The 16,777-nt window shown below is 34.5% G+C and overlaps 1 protein-coding gene across 9 annotated transcripts in view; it reads right to left on the reverse strand.

The window, feature by feature from the left end:
• The window catches only part of LOC128229269 (glycerophosphocholine phosphodiesterase GPCPD1-like), a 66,515-nt gene that overhangs the window by 10,494 nt on the left and 39,244 nt on the right, over window positions 1–16,777 (reverse strand). For 7 of the 9 annotated variants that reach the window (XM_052941094.1, XM_052941089.1, XM_052941086.1 and 4 more), the window contains 2 exons: window positions 7,461–7,594; window positions 99–234 (listed from right to left, as the gene is read on the reverse strand). In XM_052941094.1, coding sequence (XP_052797054.1) covers window positions 99–234; window positions 7,461–7,594 — 270 coding nt within the window. Of the gene's footprint in view, window positions 1–98; window positions 625–7,460; window positions 7,595–16,777 lie in introns of those variants that run through there. The other 2 variants (XR_008260065.1, XM_052941093.1) reach the window with 2 other exon arrangements.

Here is a 16,777-nt window from a genome sequence, read left to right on the forward strand (position 1 = left end):
AGCTTCTGCCAGGAATCAACAAGCTTTTTCTGAAATAATCTGGGCACTGCTAGATGCAAAACTAAGACAAATCACCATGAAGTTAGTAACTTTCTTACCAGGAGATCATTGGCAATGGCAAACTCGGTGGCCATGATGACGGAGTGTGTGCGTTTGTCACGGTACAAGTCATACTGATCTGTATCCCCCTGTGTAAGGAACAGAACGGGGAAACGGTTCTGCTTCAGTCGCAACCTGGAACAGCAAACGTGCGTGTGAAACACTTGCACAAACTTGATTTTGTGTTTAAGAGGCCCTGAACATCATTTACACTTAAAATCATCATTTTTTTTATTTCGCATTCATACCTTTAACATTTGCTCAAAAATTTGTACGTTATGTACATAAATACATATTTACCTTTTTTTTATCTATTTGATAACCCTGCTCTTATTTCTTATTATTTTTTTGACCAGAGAAGGGACGACATTTTTAAACCAAAGCCATCCAAAACAGGATTGCATGATTTGCTGTGAAGAGAATTTTTATTAAGTAATTTCCATTGTCCAAATAATCATTGTTGACTGTAAGTACAGCATTGGAAATGAGTAGTTGCTTGTTTCTCTGCGTTGTTTCCAGAAATATCTGAAGGTAAAAAAAGAAGACCAAAGGATTAAATGGAGGTTCAAAACAGAATGCTGATGCTGTAATAAAAGAGGTAAATGCTGAAAAAATCAAGATCATAAGACATTTGTAAGCAATTGAAGAAGAATAGCAATTCTGACAATTTCAATCCTGTCATGTCAATATGGGCCAATTTTTCTGATTTAATTAAGACAGGAGCCAAGCTTTCATGGATGTCGAACTAATGTATAAGTTAATCGAAGATCTGATAATAAATGAAGATGCTATTGTGTTCACAAGCTCAATTATATCAATAATGCAAATTTCAAGGGCCCATATCCAGTCATGCTTGGTCTAATCTGGCGAGTTTTGGAAAGGAACCAAGCTCTCATGTATATGTAAATACTGTAAAAATTGTTAAACATCATATTTTAAATGGAGGATCTAATGTGCTCACAAGCTCAATTATTGCAATTGTGACTATTTTAAGGGCCATAATCCAGTCATAAATGGACATACATGGATGGTTCAAGAATGGAATGTTGTAAACATTGAATAATGATTGAAGGCTCTATTGTTTTCACCAGCTCAATTATTGCAAATGTGACTATTTTAAGGGCCATAATCCAGTCATAAATGGACATAATACATGGATGGTTCAAGAATGGAATGTTGTAAACATTGGATTATGATTGAAGGCTCTTTTGTTTTCACCAGCTCAATTATTGCAATTATGACTATTTTAAGGGCCATAATCCAGTCATAAATGGACATAATACATGGATGGTTCAAGAATGGAATGTTGTAAACATTGGATTATGATTGAAGGCTCTATTGTTTTCACCAGCTCAATTATTGCAATTGTGACTATTTTAAGGGCCATAATCCAGTCATAAATGGACATAATACATGGATGGTTCAAGAATGGAATGTTGTAAACATTGGATTATGATTGAAGGCTCTATTGTTTTCACCAGCTCAATTATTGCAATTATGACTATTTTAAGGGCCATAATCCAGTCATAAATGGACATAATACATGGATGGTTCAAGAATGGAATGTTGTAAACATTGGATTATGATTGAAGGCTCTATTGTTTTCACCAGCTCAATTATTGCAATTATGACTATTTTAAGGGCTATAATAGAAGGATCTGGCTAGTTTTTAAAAGAAACCGAGCTCTTATGCATATAAGTTTAGTAAATATCAGATAATAAATAAAGTTTTTATCGTGTTCACAAGGTCAATCATAGCAATTTTGATTTTTTTTTTGATACATGCCATATCGGCGGGGGGAAAGACATGGAATTTTGTTCCATCCCCCGGTCCCCCGGCGGGGGATGAATATCCCGCGCAATTATAAAAAAAAACGCAATTTATACAGGGTTGAATTTTATTAGCATGTTTACAGTTATAATGCCCTTCCTGTCCTGAAGCTTCATTGGATAATCAACTGATGGTGTGTAATAACAACATTAAATCAATCATCAAGGCACATGTGTTGCATTGTTCTGATTGACCTGACAGAAATTCGTCCACAGAAATCAAGTGTCAATAAGACTGAAGAGATGAAAGTTGGATTTTTATTGGTTGAACTATATTTTTATCCAATCAGAGAGCATGTAACAAATTAAGATTTCCTCACATTGTGCTAAAAACATGTGTCATTGTCAACACCAGGATTAATTATTCAAAAGTGACAGTAAATTGTTTGGTACAGAATGGGATTAAAATAACTAATGAAAATGCTGTTCTTTGTCATGCCTCACCTATATGTATATGTTTAAAAACATGACATTGACCTTCATCTCCAATATCGAAAAATGATAGAACTTTAGAAGTGAAACTGAAAGAAGACAACTCAGATGAAACTACTAAGTCTTTATTTATTATAATGATGATGGGTTTATTTTTTGATTAATGCCAAAAGCAAACATGTTTATAAACTTAAGCAAAAATTAATTCATTTGCCTTTTGATCAAATGCAACCAGATCTGACTATTTGGTAATTGGAAAAAAATGAAACTTTTGATATTCCAGGGCTTTTTCTGCCCAATTTGGGAAAAAAAAACCTAGTCATTTTGGGAAATTTTGCATCGTGAAAATGCTGAAATTTGGAAATTTTACAGTTCAAAGAAAAAGCTGTCTAGTCTCCAGCGAATTAGGAAATGATTTTATATAAGTTTATTTCCCTTTAAAAGACCCAAAATGGCTGAAATATCAATCCTTGGGTGTAAATATTGCAATAAATGGATCATGACAGATAATATTTCATACAGATATCTGAATGTGATGAAAATCAATGATTTCCGAGTTCAATTATCAAAAACACTTCACATCACATAATTTATTAGGATGTTGAAAATGAACCGGTACATGTAAAAAGACTTTCTAAAAAAATAAAAAATAAATTTTATTTTTTTATTTTTTATTGGGATTTTTTTCTGAAAATTGGGAAAAATATCTTATATTTTGCTTTGGGAGTGGGTTTGATAGTCCGACCCGTGGGTACTATAGAAAAAGCCCTGTATTCATTCCACTTTCTGTATTAGTCTGAAAGTAATCATTTCTGATGGACAGCTGACTTTGAATCCAATTGAAAAAGAAGGCAAGTCCATTAAATTGGCTCTGAAATACATTTTTTATGAAGTATTTTGTTATGCAAGTGAGTGCTTTTATTATGCAATATGACAGTGTCTTATTAAAATATGAATTAAGTGCTGGAAAAGGGGGTAAACAAAATGAATAGGCACAGGTGCCAAAGCGCTATATGGCGATGATGAAATTATGTCTAACCAACATTACCAGCCCATTTGCAAGACCACACAACATTATGTCTAACCAACATGGCTGGTGCAATTGCAAGACCACATGATATCATGTCTGTGCCAAAGGGTTGAAACTCTTCTTTGCTTGACAACAATACAGTGTGAGTCTTGCAAATGTGACATTGCCTTTACATGTCAAATACATACAGCAAGTTGTTTCAAATTGCCTCAGAACATAAACAAGAGGGCCATGATGGCCCTAAATCGCTCACCTGAGTAAAAGAGTTTAACCTTTGTTGTCAATATAGCTTGATATTTGTTCTCAAAAAATATTGAAAAACATACTGGTCAAACATGTTGCCTGGATAATCACTGACAGGACTTGTCACAGTTGCCTGCACACTGACAGGACTTGTCATAGTTTCCTGCACACTGACAGGACTTGGTGATTGACTGCACACTCGACAGGATTTTGTTCAGTTGCCTGCACACTGACGGGACTAGATGATTGACTGCACACTGACATAATTTGATTCTTATACCTGCACGCCAACAGGACTTTGTTCAGTTGCCTGCACACTGACAGGACTTTATAATTGACAGCACACTGACAGCACTTGGTACAGATACCTGCACACTGACAGGTCTTTTTTCAGTTGCCTGCATACCGACAGGACTTTGTTCAGTTGACTGACAAGACTTCTTTCAATTGCCTGCACACTGAAAATACTATGTAAAATTGCTTGCACACTGAAAGAACTTTAAGTATAGATACACAAACAACAAACCGTGCACCATCCAATAAAATCAATAAACTGCCTTAAGCTCTAAAAATCAAATGCCATAACACATTCAGAACCTTCAACTAATATTATCACTATTTCCATCTAGGACAACATCATCTTTCTTCAAATATTCAGCACCAAATGTTGCTTTATATAAGGCTTATTCACTATCCACACAGAAGATAAGATTGTAGCTTAGAATAATCTATATGAAGGTTACAATAATCTACATGAAGTTCAATGGAAAAGTCTGATTATCAAATTTATCATGAAGTAAAAATTAAATTTCTTCTAAAGAATAAAGTGTATAATATTATTTGAATCAATGAACCTAAAAAAAGAGTAATAATTACTTTAGAAGTGACTTTGTTGAAGAATACCACCCATATTTGCCTAACTACACTCTTATGTGCTTATATGCAGCATGGAACTAAGTGTGACCTTGACCTTAGACGTAGGGATACAGGTCTCGCACATGACACATCAACTTGATATGTCTCTATACTTTATGTCTCATTTGCAGCAGTCCATAGTATTCAAACACTAAGTGTGTCCGTGACTTTAGGGGTAGGGGCACGGGTCTTGCATGTGACACTTTGTCTTGGTATGTCGAACACATGTGGCAAGTTATTTTAAAATATGTTCATACATGAAAAAGTTACAGCCCAGACATGACCATCTATACTCTATGTCTCATTTACAGCATTCCATAGTGTTCAAACACTAGGTGTGACCTTGACCTTAGAGGTAGGGACACAGGTCTTGCATGCGACGATTGGTCTTGGTATGTTAAACACATGTGGCAAGTTATTTTAAAATCTGTCAATACATGAAAGAGTTACAGCCTTTACAAAATCTATACTCTATGCCTCATTTGCAGCATTCCATTATTTTCAAACAACAAGTGTGACCTTAACCTTAGAGGTAGGAACACAGGTCTTGTACCCAACACATTGACTTTATATGTCAAACACATGTGGCAAGTTTTTTAAAAATCTGTCCAAACATGGAAAAGTTACAGCCTGGACACGACTACCTATACTCTATGTCTCATTTGCAGCATTCCATAGTATTCAAACAATAAGTGTGACCTTGACCTTAGAGGTAGGGACAAGTGTCCTGCACGCGACAAATTTTCTCGCTATTTCAAACACATCTGGCAAGTTATCTCAAAATCTGTCCATAACTGAGAAACTTACAACCTGAACACGACCACCAACACTCTATGTCCTTATATGAAGCTTTCCATAGTATTCAAACACAAAGTGTAACCTTAAACTTAAAGGTAGGAACACAGGTCTTGTAAGCATCACATCGTCTTTACATGTCAAACACATGTGACAAGTTATTTTAAAATCTGTCCATACAAGAGAAAGTTACAGCCTGGACACTTAGGGCGCATAATAAAGAGTTTATCAAGTTCACAAGCTCAATTATTGCAATACGGGTCTGGCTGTTTTTCAAATGTAACCATCTTTTATGGATACATAGCTACTGCATAAGTTTGGCATACATTGGATAATAATTGAAGACTTTATTATATTCACATGGTCAATTATTGCAATTTTGAGGGCCATAATCCCATCATGCATGTACAGATCTGTCAAGATTTTGAAAAGAACTGAGCCCTAATGTATACATGTATGTAGCAAGTGTTAAAGTTTAGTAAACGTCTGATAAAAATGTTGACTTCATCTTGTTTACAAGGTCAATTAAAGCAATTTCCCACCGTTAAAGGGCCCATTCTTATTCATCAGAGGTTTGGTAATGATAAACCACTATGTGGTATGCATAGCATCATCACTCTGGTGAATGAGAATGAAAGGGCTAAAATCCAGCCATTCATGGACTGATCTGGATGGTTTTCAAAAGGAACTAAGCTCTTATGGATATCCAACTTCTGTGTAAATTTGGTAAACATCAGATGATAAATGAAGACTTGATCTTATTCACAAGGTCAATTGTTGCAATTTTGACTAATTCAAGGGCCATAATCCAGTCATGCATGGATAGATCTGGCTGGTTTTAGTAAGGAACCAATTTCTTATGGGTATCTAGCTACTGTATAAATTTGGTAAACATCAGATAATAAATGAAGACTTTATCCCATTCACAAACAAATTGTTTACGGATACACAGACAGACTGAAGACGGGACACCGCGCCATTGCAAAAGCTCTCCTTGCCTTTGGCTAGTAGATCTAATAACAAGTGCAATACAAGCGTATGCAAACACTTCTTCATTTTTCATAGCTATTCAAGGGGTATAACTAGCAAATAAAACCTGGAATATAGGCCTTGTTACATATACATATTGTCACTAGTATATGTTTATCAAGTCTCATGTAAATACCGGTACCATAAATATTTTTTCATTTGATGGCCTACGTCAAAATTTAACACAAACAACATCATAAAGGCCCTGACAATGACTTGCTCTTTTTTCTTTGAAATACAAATCTAAGACAAGTGACTTAGTTTTTTTAACCAAAAATACCCCTATTTATACTTATCAGAGATATCATTCATAAAAAATTCACTTAGATCAACAGAAACTACTTAATTTGTGTGAGGAAAAATGAACATTTTATAAATACATCAGGTTTTCCTAAAAGATAAGTCCCAGAGATGTAGACCCCATATGACACACCAAAGAAGCAAGATCCTAAAAATACAATCATTGATTGTGGTGCTGACAGGTCAATAGTGTTAGTGCCAGTGTGACTTAGTTTTTGACCAGAGGTGACCCATATTCACAAATGTTCAAGACAACATGTAGAAAAGTATTCTGATGAAGTTTTATCGACTTCATAAAAAATATGACATGGATAAGATTTGACATAGTGACCTCGTTTTTGACCTGAGGTGACCAATATTAACAAATATTCAAGACAATTATTCTAACAATGTTTCATAACAATTAGATAAAAACTAATGATTTTATGACGCAGAATTGTTAACGAACATTGGTTCGCCTGTTTTTTTAACCAGTATAACTGTTTTAACAACAAGTCCATCATTCATGATCAGCTTAGGTTGGATATATACAACCTAACGATTTACAAAGCAAACAGTAAGGCCATCTTCAAAGCCAAAGACTGGATTGAAAAAAGTCCATCTCTCATGTGAAAATAATAACGTAAATATCTATAATAATGTTTCTTATATGAATATTTATAAAATGCTTTGAAAATAGACAAAACTTCAGTGCAGATATGGAGTGCATTTCTAGGTGATTACAACAATGAAACTCGGAGTGTAGTAAGAGTTTGAAAAGCCAGCATCTAGACTATGTTCAACTTACATGATGCATGAATTGCAGTCGAAACTGGTGAAAACTATACGACGTCCACCATGGTTCTCAAATATGACCCGTAAAATCACATCTATAAATTCGTTCAGATCATAGTAGTTTTCCTGCTCATGAGCATTGTGATTCTGAAAAAGAAAAACATGGACATATTATATCGAAATATTTTTTTTATCAAATACAAATACTGTAGAGAGCTTAAAGGCTCATAAGCCTCATATAAATGATATATCTTGCAAGGGAACAAATCCTCTAGAAGTTCAACCAAGGTCTCTGGGCAGGGGATGAATATCCCCTAAAAAAATGTTTTGTGTGTGTGTGTTATAGGGAAAAAAGAAGACTTAAGCCCTGGTTTTCTTAGCAAAATTTCCAAGAAAACCTTCAGGAAATATTGTATGAAGGAGGTATTGACACATTTTTTTCCTGGGCTTATGTCAAAAGTCGCTGGTTTTCTGAACAAAATCTCCAGGGGAGGTCACCAAAAATGTGGCATGTATGTAGCTGCTGTTTTGATATAATTTGAAAAAAAATCTGAATGTGTTATGAAACAAATCAAGGTGATAAGATAAAACAAAAGTTTAGAACAAAACTTATTGTCGATAGATTTTTTCTATCAGGAAGAAGGGTAATGAGAATCTTTCAAGAGGCAAAATTCAACATTTTGTTTATTTTTGTATTACCAAATATAACAATATTCCAAGCCTATATTGCCTCTCTTAGTGCACAACTGATTATCTGTATTAGAAAAATCATCCATCAACTTCCCTACTATATCAAATCATTAAATTGATAAACATATATCTTCCGACTGTCATTTGTAGCTATTCCTCAATACATAATTTTTTCATTTAATACATGTATGCTCTTCTAAATGTTGGGCCTTATAGCAATATCACTGTGACTGCAGACTTCCTACAGTTGAATCAATTGCATTGCAAGGGCCAAGCTTTGTCTGCTTTAGTGATAGTGAGAAAATATACCAAGTTTCATATTTTACTCAACCCGTAGACAGTGAGGACGAAAAGAAGGTTGTTTTTGTATCAATCAAAGTGCGAATGTGCTGAAAGACTATCTGCACAGCGTATCACTTCAGTTAACGTATCCCCCAACCCCATGTATTTAAGGTAACAATGCATGCCCCTTTCAATCGCTTCTAAAGGTTTTTCGGTGCTTTGATTAGATATCATACGATAGGCAAGTTTTATGAACATTCACGTTTTAATTGTTTAAGGAAAATAATTTTATTTTTCGAACAACTTAAGCAATAATTCCTTTCAAAATGCCAAACTTATCAGATGGTCATTTCACTGCGGTGAGGACAAACATGTGGTCAGTTAATGTATGTAGAAACTATTTTTAGAATATCGGTCAGTTAATGTATGTAGAAACTATTTTTAGATTATTGGAAATTGTCTGTTCTAAGAATGAGAATATGATAGTGCTTTTTCAAGTTTAATTGATAAATTAATGTTATAAATGTTTTATGTAAGTATCTTTGTAGAAATAGTTCTAGTGCTGTTATAAATGCTTCGCACTCATTGGATGTTTTACAGGTTTAATCCGAACTACTTTGCTTGACCAAACATATGCATAACTTACTCAGTCACTGTCGTATCAGGACATGTGTGCTAATATAAATTGAAAGCCTAATGTCTAAAACTATGCCAAGAATACACCGGAACGAAGTTTTTATATAAAAAAAATGAAAACATCTTATTAGAAAAGTATACGCCTAAAAGTCATAAAATGAATAGTATTTTGTTATTGTATAGCAGGCAAATGACATTTGTGACCAGTTATTTCAAAATTTGGTTCAAAAGAAATGGAGTAGACTCAAAATATAGCCATTTGACCTTTGACCTCTAAGTGTGACCTTGACCTTGAACTTAGCTTATTGTTATTTCCCCTATATGTATCAATATCTGTTGTAAATTCAAAATCCTTCAAGCATTCAAGAGGTTGTAACGTAGGCTCTTCACATGGTCTCAGTAAGGTCAACAATTGTGGCTAGTCATTTAACAAGAGGCACATCAGTGCCTGTGCTCCACTGGCCAAAAGGTTCAAGCAAAGACCACCGAACGAACATTTTCGTCAAGTTTCATAGAAATACAATCATCAATTTTTGAGGAGAAGTTATTTAATTTATTTTTTTACTTTAATAGCTCTGGCTGCCATGTTGTGCAGTGGACCGAAATGATTTGGGCAATTTGAGTAAAGGAGCACCAAACAAACATTTCTGTCAAGTTTTATCGAAAAAAGGTCATCGGTTTCGACGACAAGTCGTATAAAGTTTTTTTTATTTTTTAGCTCTGGCAGCCATGGTGTGCAGTGGACTGGAACCATTTAACAAATTTTGGTTAATGACCACCCAAGGAACATTTCTGTCAAGTTTCATCAAAATCTGATCATCGGTTAACATTTAATCTGAATAGATTATGAAGCAAATATCTAACCTGAACAAGAACTGACGAGATAGAATCGACTTGGTGTTTCACTTACACTTTTCGGCCATTTAAGTTACTAAAAATAGCTGTTTCATAAACTTTCAGAATGTCACTTAAACGAAAATTAATGTTCAGTCTATATATACTTTCCTATGTATAAATGTAAGGTTTTTAAATTGATCTTTTTGTGAGAACTTTATGCTTATATGTTTACTCATAAATTATTATTGTTTAAAAATTATTTAAAGATGCTATACATGAAAAATTAAGACATTATTTTTTTTTCTATTAAAGGGAGGTAATTCAGTAGTAAAATGTAATCAAAGCTATTAAAGCATGGCATTTCTTTTCTAACCATGTTGATATTATTACAGTCTATTCAAGCAAGATGCCTTTTGTTTTTACATAGTACCCATAGGTTCTGAAAAACAAGGAGCACTATTCCCAACAGAAGGATGTCACTCCCTATCACTGCATGAGCATCATAATAAAGAAATGTTTACTCAAACTGCAAGCTGCTCAATTGAAATAGGTATTTACCTCAAGCATACAGTTTTATAATGTGGCAAAATAGTCGGACTACTAGATTGTCATTCGGACTAGTAAAATATGCCATTATGCTAGTCCAACTGGCTAGTAGGTTAAAATGTTTTTCGTGAAGACTGCGGACGAGAAGTCCTTAAAGGTTTTTCTATTTTTAACTCTCGCAGCCATGTTGTGCAGCGGACCGGAACCATTTGGGCAATTTTGGTTAAAGGGCATCCCGATGAACATTTATGTAAAGTTTCATCAAAATCTGATAATCGGTTTCTGAGAAGATGTAGTTTAACGTTTTTTTCTATTCTTAGCTCTGGTGCCCATGTTGTGCAGCAGACCAGAACTGTTTGGGCTATTTTGGTTAAGGACTACCCAAGTAACATTTCTGTCAAGTTTCATTGCAATACGATCATCAGTTTCTGAGGAGAAGTCGTTTAAAGGTTTTTCTATTTTTACCTCTGGGGGCCATCTTGTGCAGTGGACCGAAACCATTGAAGCAAATTTGATAAAGGACCATCCAAGGAACATTTCTGTTAAGTTTCATCAAAATCTGATCATCGGTTTCTGAGAAGATGTTCTTTAAAGGTTTTTCTATTTTTTTGCCCTGGCAGCCATGTTGTGCAGCGGACCGGAACCATTTGAGCAATTTTGGTTAAGGACCACCCAAGGAACAATTCTGTCAAGTTTCATCAAAATCTGCCTATCCGTTTCAGAGGAGATGTCGTTTAAAGATTTTGCTATTTTTAGCTGTGGCGGCCATATTGTGCAATGGACCAGAACCATTTGAGCAATTTTAATAAAGGACCACCCAAGGAACATTACTGTCAAGTTTCATCAAAATCTGCCGAACCGTTTCAGAGGAGATGTCGTTTAAAGATTTTGCTATTTTTAGCTCTGGCGGCCATATTGTGCAATGGACCGGAACCATTTGAGCAATTTTGGTAAAGGACCACCAAAGGAACATTCCTGTGAAGTTTTGTCAAAATCCGCTTATCAGTTTCAGAGGAGATGTCGTTTAAAGTAAAAGTTTACGCACGCACGCACGCACGCACGCACGCACTCACGACGGACAATCTGTGACGACATAAGCTCCATGGCCTTCGGCCAGTGGAGCTAAAAACCCTACAAGCGGTTCAAGAGGTATGGAGCAGACACTGAAATGTAGTCATATGACCTTTGACCTGTTAAGTGTGACCTTGACCTTGAATCAAGCTTGTTGTAACATTCGCTCTGTACATTGTCTTACATATCCCAATCCTCTATTAGGGTACCAAGTTTGGTTATAACTGGTTGTGCCCTAAGTCAATTTCAACTAAACCTATTCATCAATTGTAATGTACGTGGACATGTAGTTATCTTTGTTTAGTAACCAGTGCTTCAAGAGGATTTCAGCCACAGGATGAGGCGATGACCCTGGAAATGGTGTCTCTGACTTGACAACATGCACCACTCCTTCTCCTCATGAGAATCCCTCTTGCAGCACTGGAGACATACTGCATCAAACTTATCCAACAAAAATACTAGAAATGACTTCTTATCAAAATCAAGATTAAGATAATTTCAAACAATTCTTTTAGTTTAAACTTTTCTATTATTTCTCGAACTATTTTTACAAAAAAGTAGGGATAGTAGGGCTTTTTTAAGAAAAAGTAGGGGAAAGTAGGAGCTCAACAAAAAGTAGGGAAAAGTAGTAAAAGAAGGGCTTTTGCCAATTCAAGGGTCTTAACTCTTGAGTGACAGAGGCAACATGGCTAGTTATCAACCCTGACCAAAATTCTGCCCCAAACACATTCTGACCAAATTTGGTGAAAATTGGACAAAGGCTTGGAAAGTTATTGATCAGACTACACAATTTTAGGTAATTTCTATTATTAAGGGCTATGATTCTTGAGTGACTCTAGTGATACAGCTGATTAACAAACTTGGCCAAGATTATATTCCCATAAATATTCTGTCCAAATTTGGTGATGATTGGACACAGGCTTATTAAGTTATGATTGGACACAACCTATTTTAGATGATTTCTATAATTAAAGGGCAATAGCCCATGAATGGCTTAATTGATATGGCTGATCCAAAATATTATGCCCATAAACATTTTGAACAAACTTTGTTACAGTTGGATAAAGGATTCTAAAGTCATTCATCACCAAGGCCCATATCCTTTCTGCTACCATAGCCGCCTAATGCAGACCCTAAATTCGGGTGTCTCCATTACCTCTATCATACACCGGCGAACTACCGCAGCAGTGTAAGCCGTACTCAAATTTTAAGCTTATGATTACCGCCATCGTACAGCGTGGGAATACCGCTTATTTTTATAATCTTGTACATGTTTTGCTAAAACAGAGACTAAAACCTCCCGATTATAATGTGTTAGCAAGAAGGTAAAATGTTTATCAATTTTGAAACAGTACAAATTTCTAACACAATTAAAGAAATTAATTACAAACATCATATAGTACATAAAAATATATAATATAACACCCTTATTAATCAAGTTTGCATTTCACGAATTAGTGACATATACATTATCCCTAATTAGGTAATGTTCTAGTGAAAATGTACATTTTTCCTTTTACTTAAACCCTTTTATAGACATATTAATACAATAAAATGCATTTTATTGGTTTTTATTATGTAACGGCAATTAAAATATTCACTTATAAATAAATTTGACATATCGGCATAACTACACTCTGGTTGACTTCGGAAAAATACAAAACTCTCATTAATACACTACGGATTATGATGAATTTTGAACAAATGTAGGAATAACCGTAGACGAGTGTTGTAGTAATTTAATTGAAGACAATCATCAGTAGGTAAACACACATGCAAAACAGCGCAATGGTAATCCTGTGATATGTAGATTGTGGTAATTATCATCTTCGGTATTGGCTACTTTTTAATGTTTATAAAACACTTATAAGCGAGTTTTGTAGATAGGAGTTGCTTCTTTTAACAATTTGTTAAGTACATATAGGATAATATTATGCATTAATACACTCTGGTTGTTTAAGTACAAACATTTAATGAAAATGTATTTCAAAATTGTCGGAGACGTTTAATGTTATTATCAATCTTTTTAAAAATTATACCGCGTGTGCGTGCATAGATACACTATGGCAGTTTTAACTTTTGTAGTAACTCGATATTAATAGCTGTTGTTTTCCTCATATATCGCTACGGCTAGTATTTGATATTTCTAAAACAGCAATTTTGTACTACAGTAGTAGAAAAAGGTTTTCCAAAATATTTCAAAAGTATAATGCTTCAGAAGATGTTTCTAAGGCAACGTTGCGAAATGTTTTTGTTTTATTTCAATCAGTTTATGCATGTGTGTGCTGCAATCTGAGTAAATTAAAGAAATCCACATAAACACTCTCTGGAATGCCATGTGTGACTAAACCATGTAAATACCCTATTTTAGCCGTGCTTAATTTAAATGCAGACATCACATTATCACAGTTTTCCAGGCAATTGTCATTCCATGTAAAATTCAGTAATAAATCAAAAAGTGAAACTTATTATTTAAGAAGTGGTGTAAATATGTTTGTGTCTCTAGTTCGTTGTTTTTGTTTGGGTCCTTGACTTGTACCCCTAAACAGGGCCTATTTTTTACTATTCAACTAATGGGCTTGTCCTTGTAGTTTTGATTATATTATACATATTTTTGTTTCTTTTAGTATTTTCACATGCATAGAGCGATTACAAAACAATATGTTATTTTTGTCAAATAAATCAGAAAGGAATTAAGATAGCAATCCTCTATCATGATATTTTACACACATGCTCATTCATTTCCCATATAAATGTATACTTATAGGACTAAAATTCAAATACGGCTTCACAATTCATTCATACATCAAGGTTATAAAATGTATAGATAATGGATTGAATTTCATTAATTTATTTACATCATAGGAACTTGGGGAATACATAGGGATAAAATCAAACATGACAATAATCACTAATGATAATAATATTTCTATATCAACAAAGAACACATGTACATAATTATATAATTGAAAAACATAGACCAAAACATAAATCAAAGTATTTGACTTTAAATGTTATAGTGCTAAAAATATTGCAAGATATGTCACGGGAAACAACACCAGTATAATCACAGGATGCGATTAACGAGGCGGCCACAGAGTCTAGTGGAGTTTCTGGTGCAATGCAATATCATTGGTCTGTAAAAAGAAACCACATATTGATGAATGTTTGTTATAAAGACACATTGTTAGCGACAATTGCATTTTATATGTGTACCTCTGAAAAATATGTCCTCATTTTAAGCATTAAGTGTTTGATTCTATAAAAACTTTAAAACAGACATTATTTGTCTCTTCAGGAACAAAAGGTTGACACCTGAACAAAATTTTGTTATAATTAATTCATCAATACAATTTTGAAAATTTATTTTAATACCTGATAGATCTAAACGGCACTTGCTTGTACTAGACTCTGAAATTCAAGATGTGCCATTAAACAGTAGAAATAATTTAATGTATGCATTTTCATGAACTTCAGAGGTCGTTCATTGTTTCGATTAAAGGGTCGTTTCAAAATGCAATAATATAAAAAACTTACATTATTGAAAATTGTTTTACATACTTGAGTTGTTGTTTTCCGTTCCTCGGTGTTTCTGGAGCCAAAGTCTTGTTGGACTTGGCCTCCATTCGGCCTTTCCTAGAGGTAATGCCATGATACAAAATAAAACAACCCTTAAATAAAATAACATTTCATTTGAGTTTTATTTTATAAACATTAGAATTATACTTGTGCAAGCTGACTCTGCACTGCACATTTCAAAAGAGGTCAAGTTCAGAAATGGCGCTTGTTTGTTTGAATTTCCTTATACGTGTGCTATTCCCGCCGATAAGTTGTTCTGCAACCTAAAAACAGAAACATAAAACATTAAACAGCTGATTGATTATAAAAGATGTTGTTCATGTTTCATTTTGGTTGTACATGAAATGATCAATATGTTATTAAACGTGATTATGGTTACGATTTAACATTCTACAGCATGTTTGTAATATACTGTAAAAAAGGTATTACCATTCTCTCAAATAATTTATGAGTAAGCGGAGGGTTGAAGCTTTATACATGATGAATCACAAGCGAGATGTCCACGGCAAACCACACAAATTAGGTCCACAAACGAGCGTTTTGTGTTTGTACACTATAAATGTTGAGATGGTCATGACTGTCTACAACACCCATGTTCTTTTTTAATTAAAAAATAACTTGCGGAATTTGACGCATGCTTTTTCCCACTTTCCTTCTGTATATACATTCTTCCCTCAAAACCTTATTCTGTCGGCTATTTATTATAGGATTGAAACCTGTCATCGGGTTGCACACATGTTTTGATTATTCCCCTGCAGTGGATATAAGCTTCCCTTCCGAGGTATTTCATGCCATGTGTTCCCCTCTGCTGAGCATCCTAACTTTGCCAACTGATTTTGCGATTGACCAATATTTCCTTCCGGTGTTAAATGCGTGACACGAATGTGTAGATTTTTTCCAAACGCCAGGGCCGGAACTGATGTTTTAAACTTGTCGGCAAACACAACATGATTTCGTTTTGTGATGTTTTCTCTTCAGTTCTCTACAACTGTTTGAGTCAACCCTTAGTAACTTCTACCTTTCGACTTAAGTACACCTGGTAATTCCTGAGATACCCTATGACACACAAAAAATTTAAATCCTTTTTGTGGGCTTGTACGGAGCACCAACGATTCTTGAATGGTGACCGTGACATTTGATCATTGCTTCATCGACAGATATGTATTGATGCATGTTGTATTAAGTCATGCTGCTTTCCCAAACAACTTCCATAGCAGGGGTAACTGTGGTTCCAATGTTACCTTGATAGCGACCTATTTGGTAATGGATGTTCTGTTGATATATTTGTCCGGTTGGGTTTATAAGAAAGTATATAAGGGTGATATTTCAACAGTTAAAGGGAGCGTAATTAGCATGAAATGACCTTCAAAGGCAAGGTCGCCTTTGAAATGGGTTGTGTTATGTTGATTACGTATTATGTTTATACAGGAAATACCGCTGCGTAGTTTTGCATACTCCTAGATTCAAGAACGCTACCAAAGTGCACTTAAGTGACAGATTTTAGTTTAATTCAATCATGAAATGACTACCTTATCGAAGTTAACACACAGTCCGTAAAACAAATCTCACAGTAATACCACTGCGCAGTTTTGCTCATTTTTTAAATTTAACAGTGATACCACAGTGTACTCTTCATACGAGAGGAAAAACATAAGCATGCTGTTTTATTAAAGCAAATTTACAAAAGCC

This window comes from Mya arenaria, chromosome 3, assembly GCF_026914265.1.
Source record: "Mya arenaria isolate MELC-2E11 chromosome 3, ASM2691426v1".
In the NCBI taxonomy this organism is placed as follows: Eukaryota; Metazoa; Mollusca; class Bivalvia; order Myida; family Myidae; genus Mya; species Mya arenaria.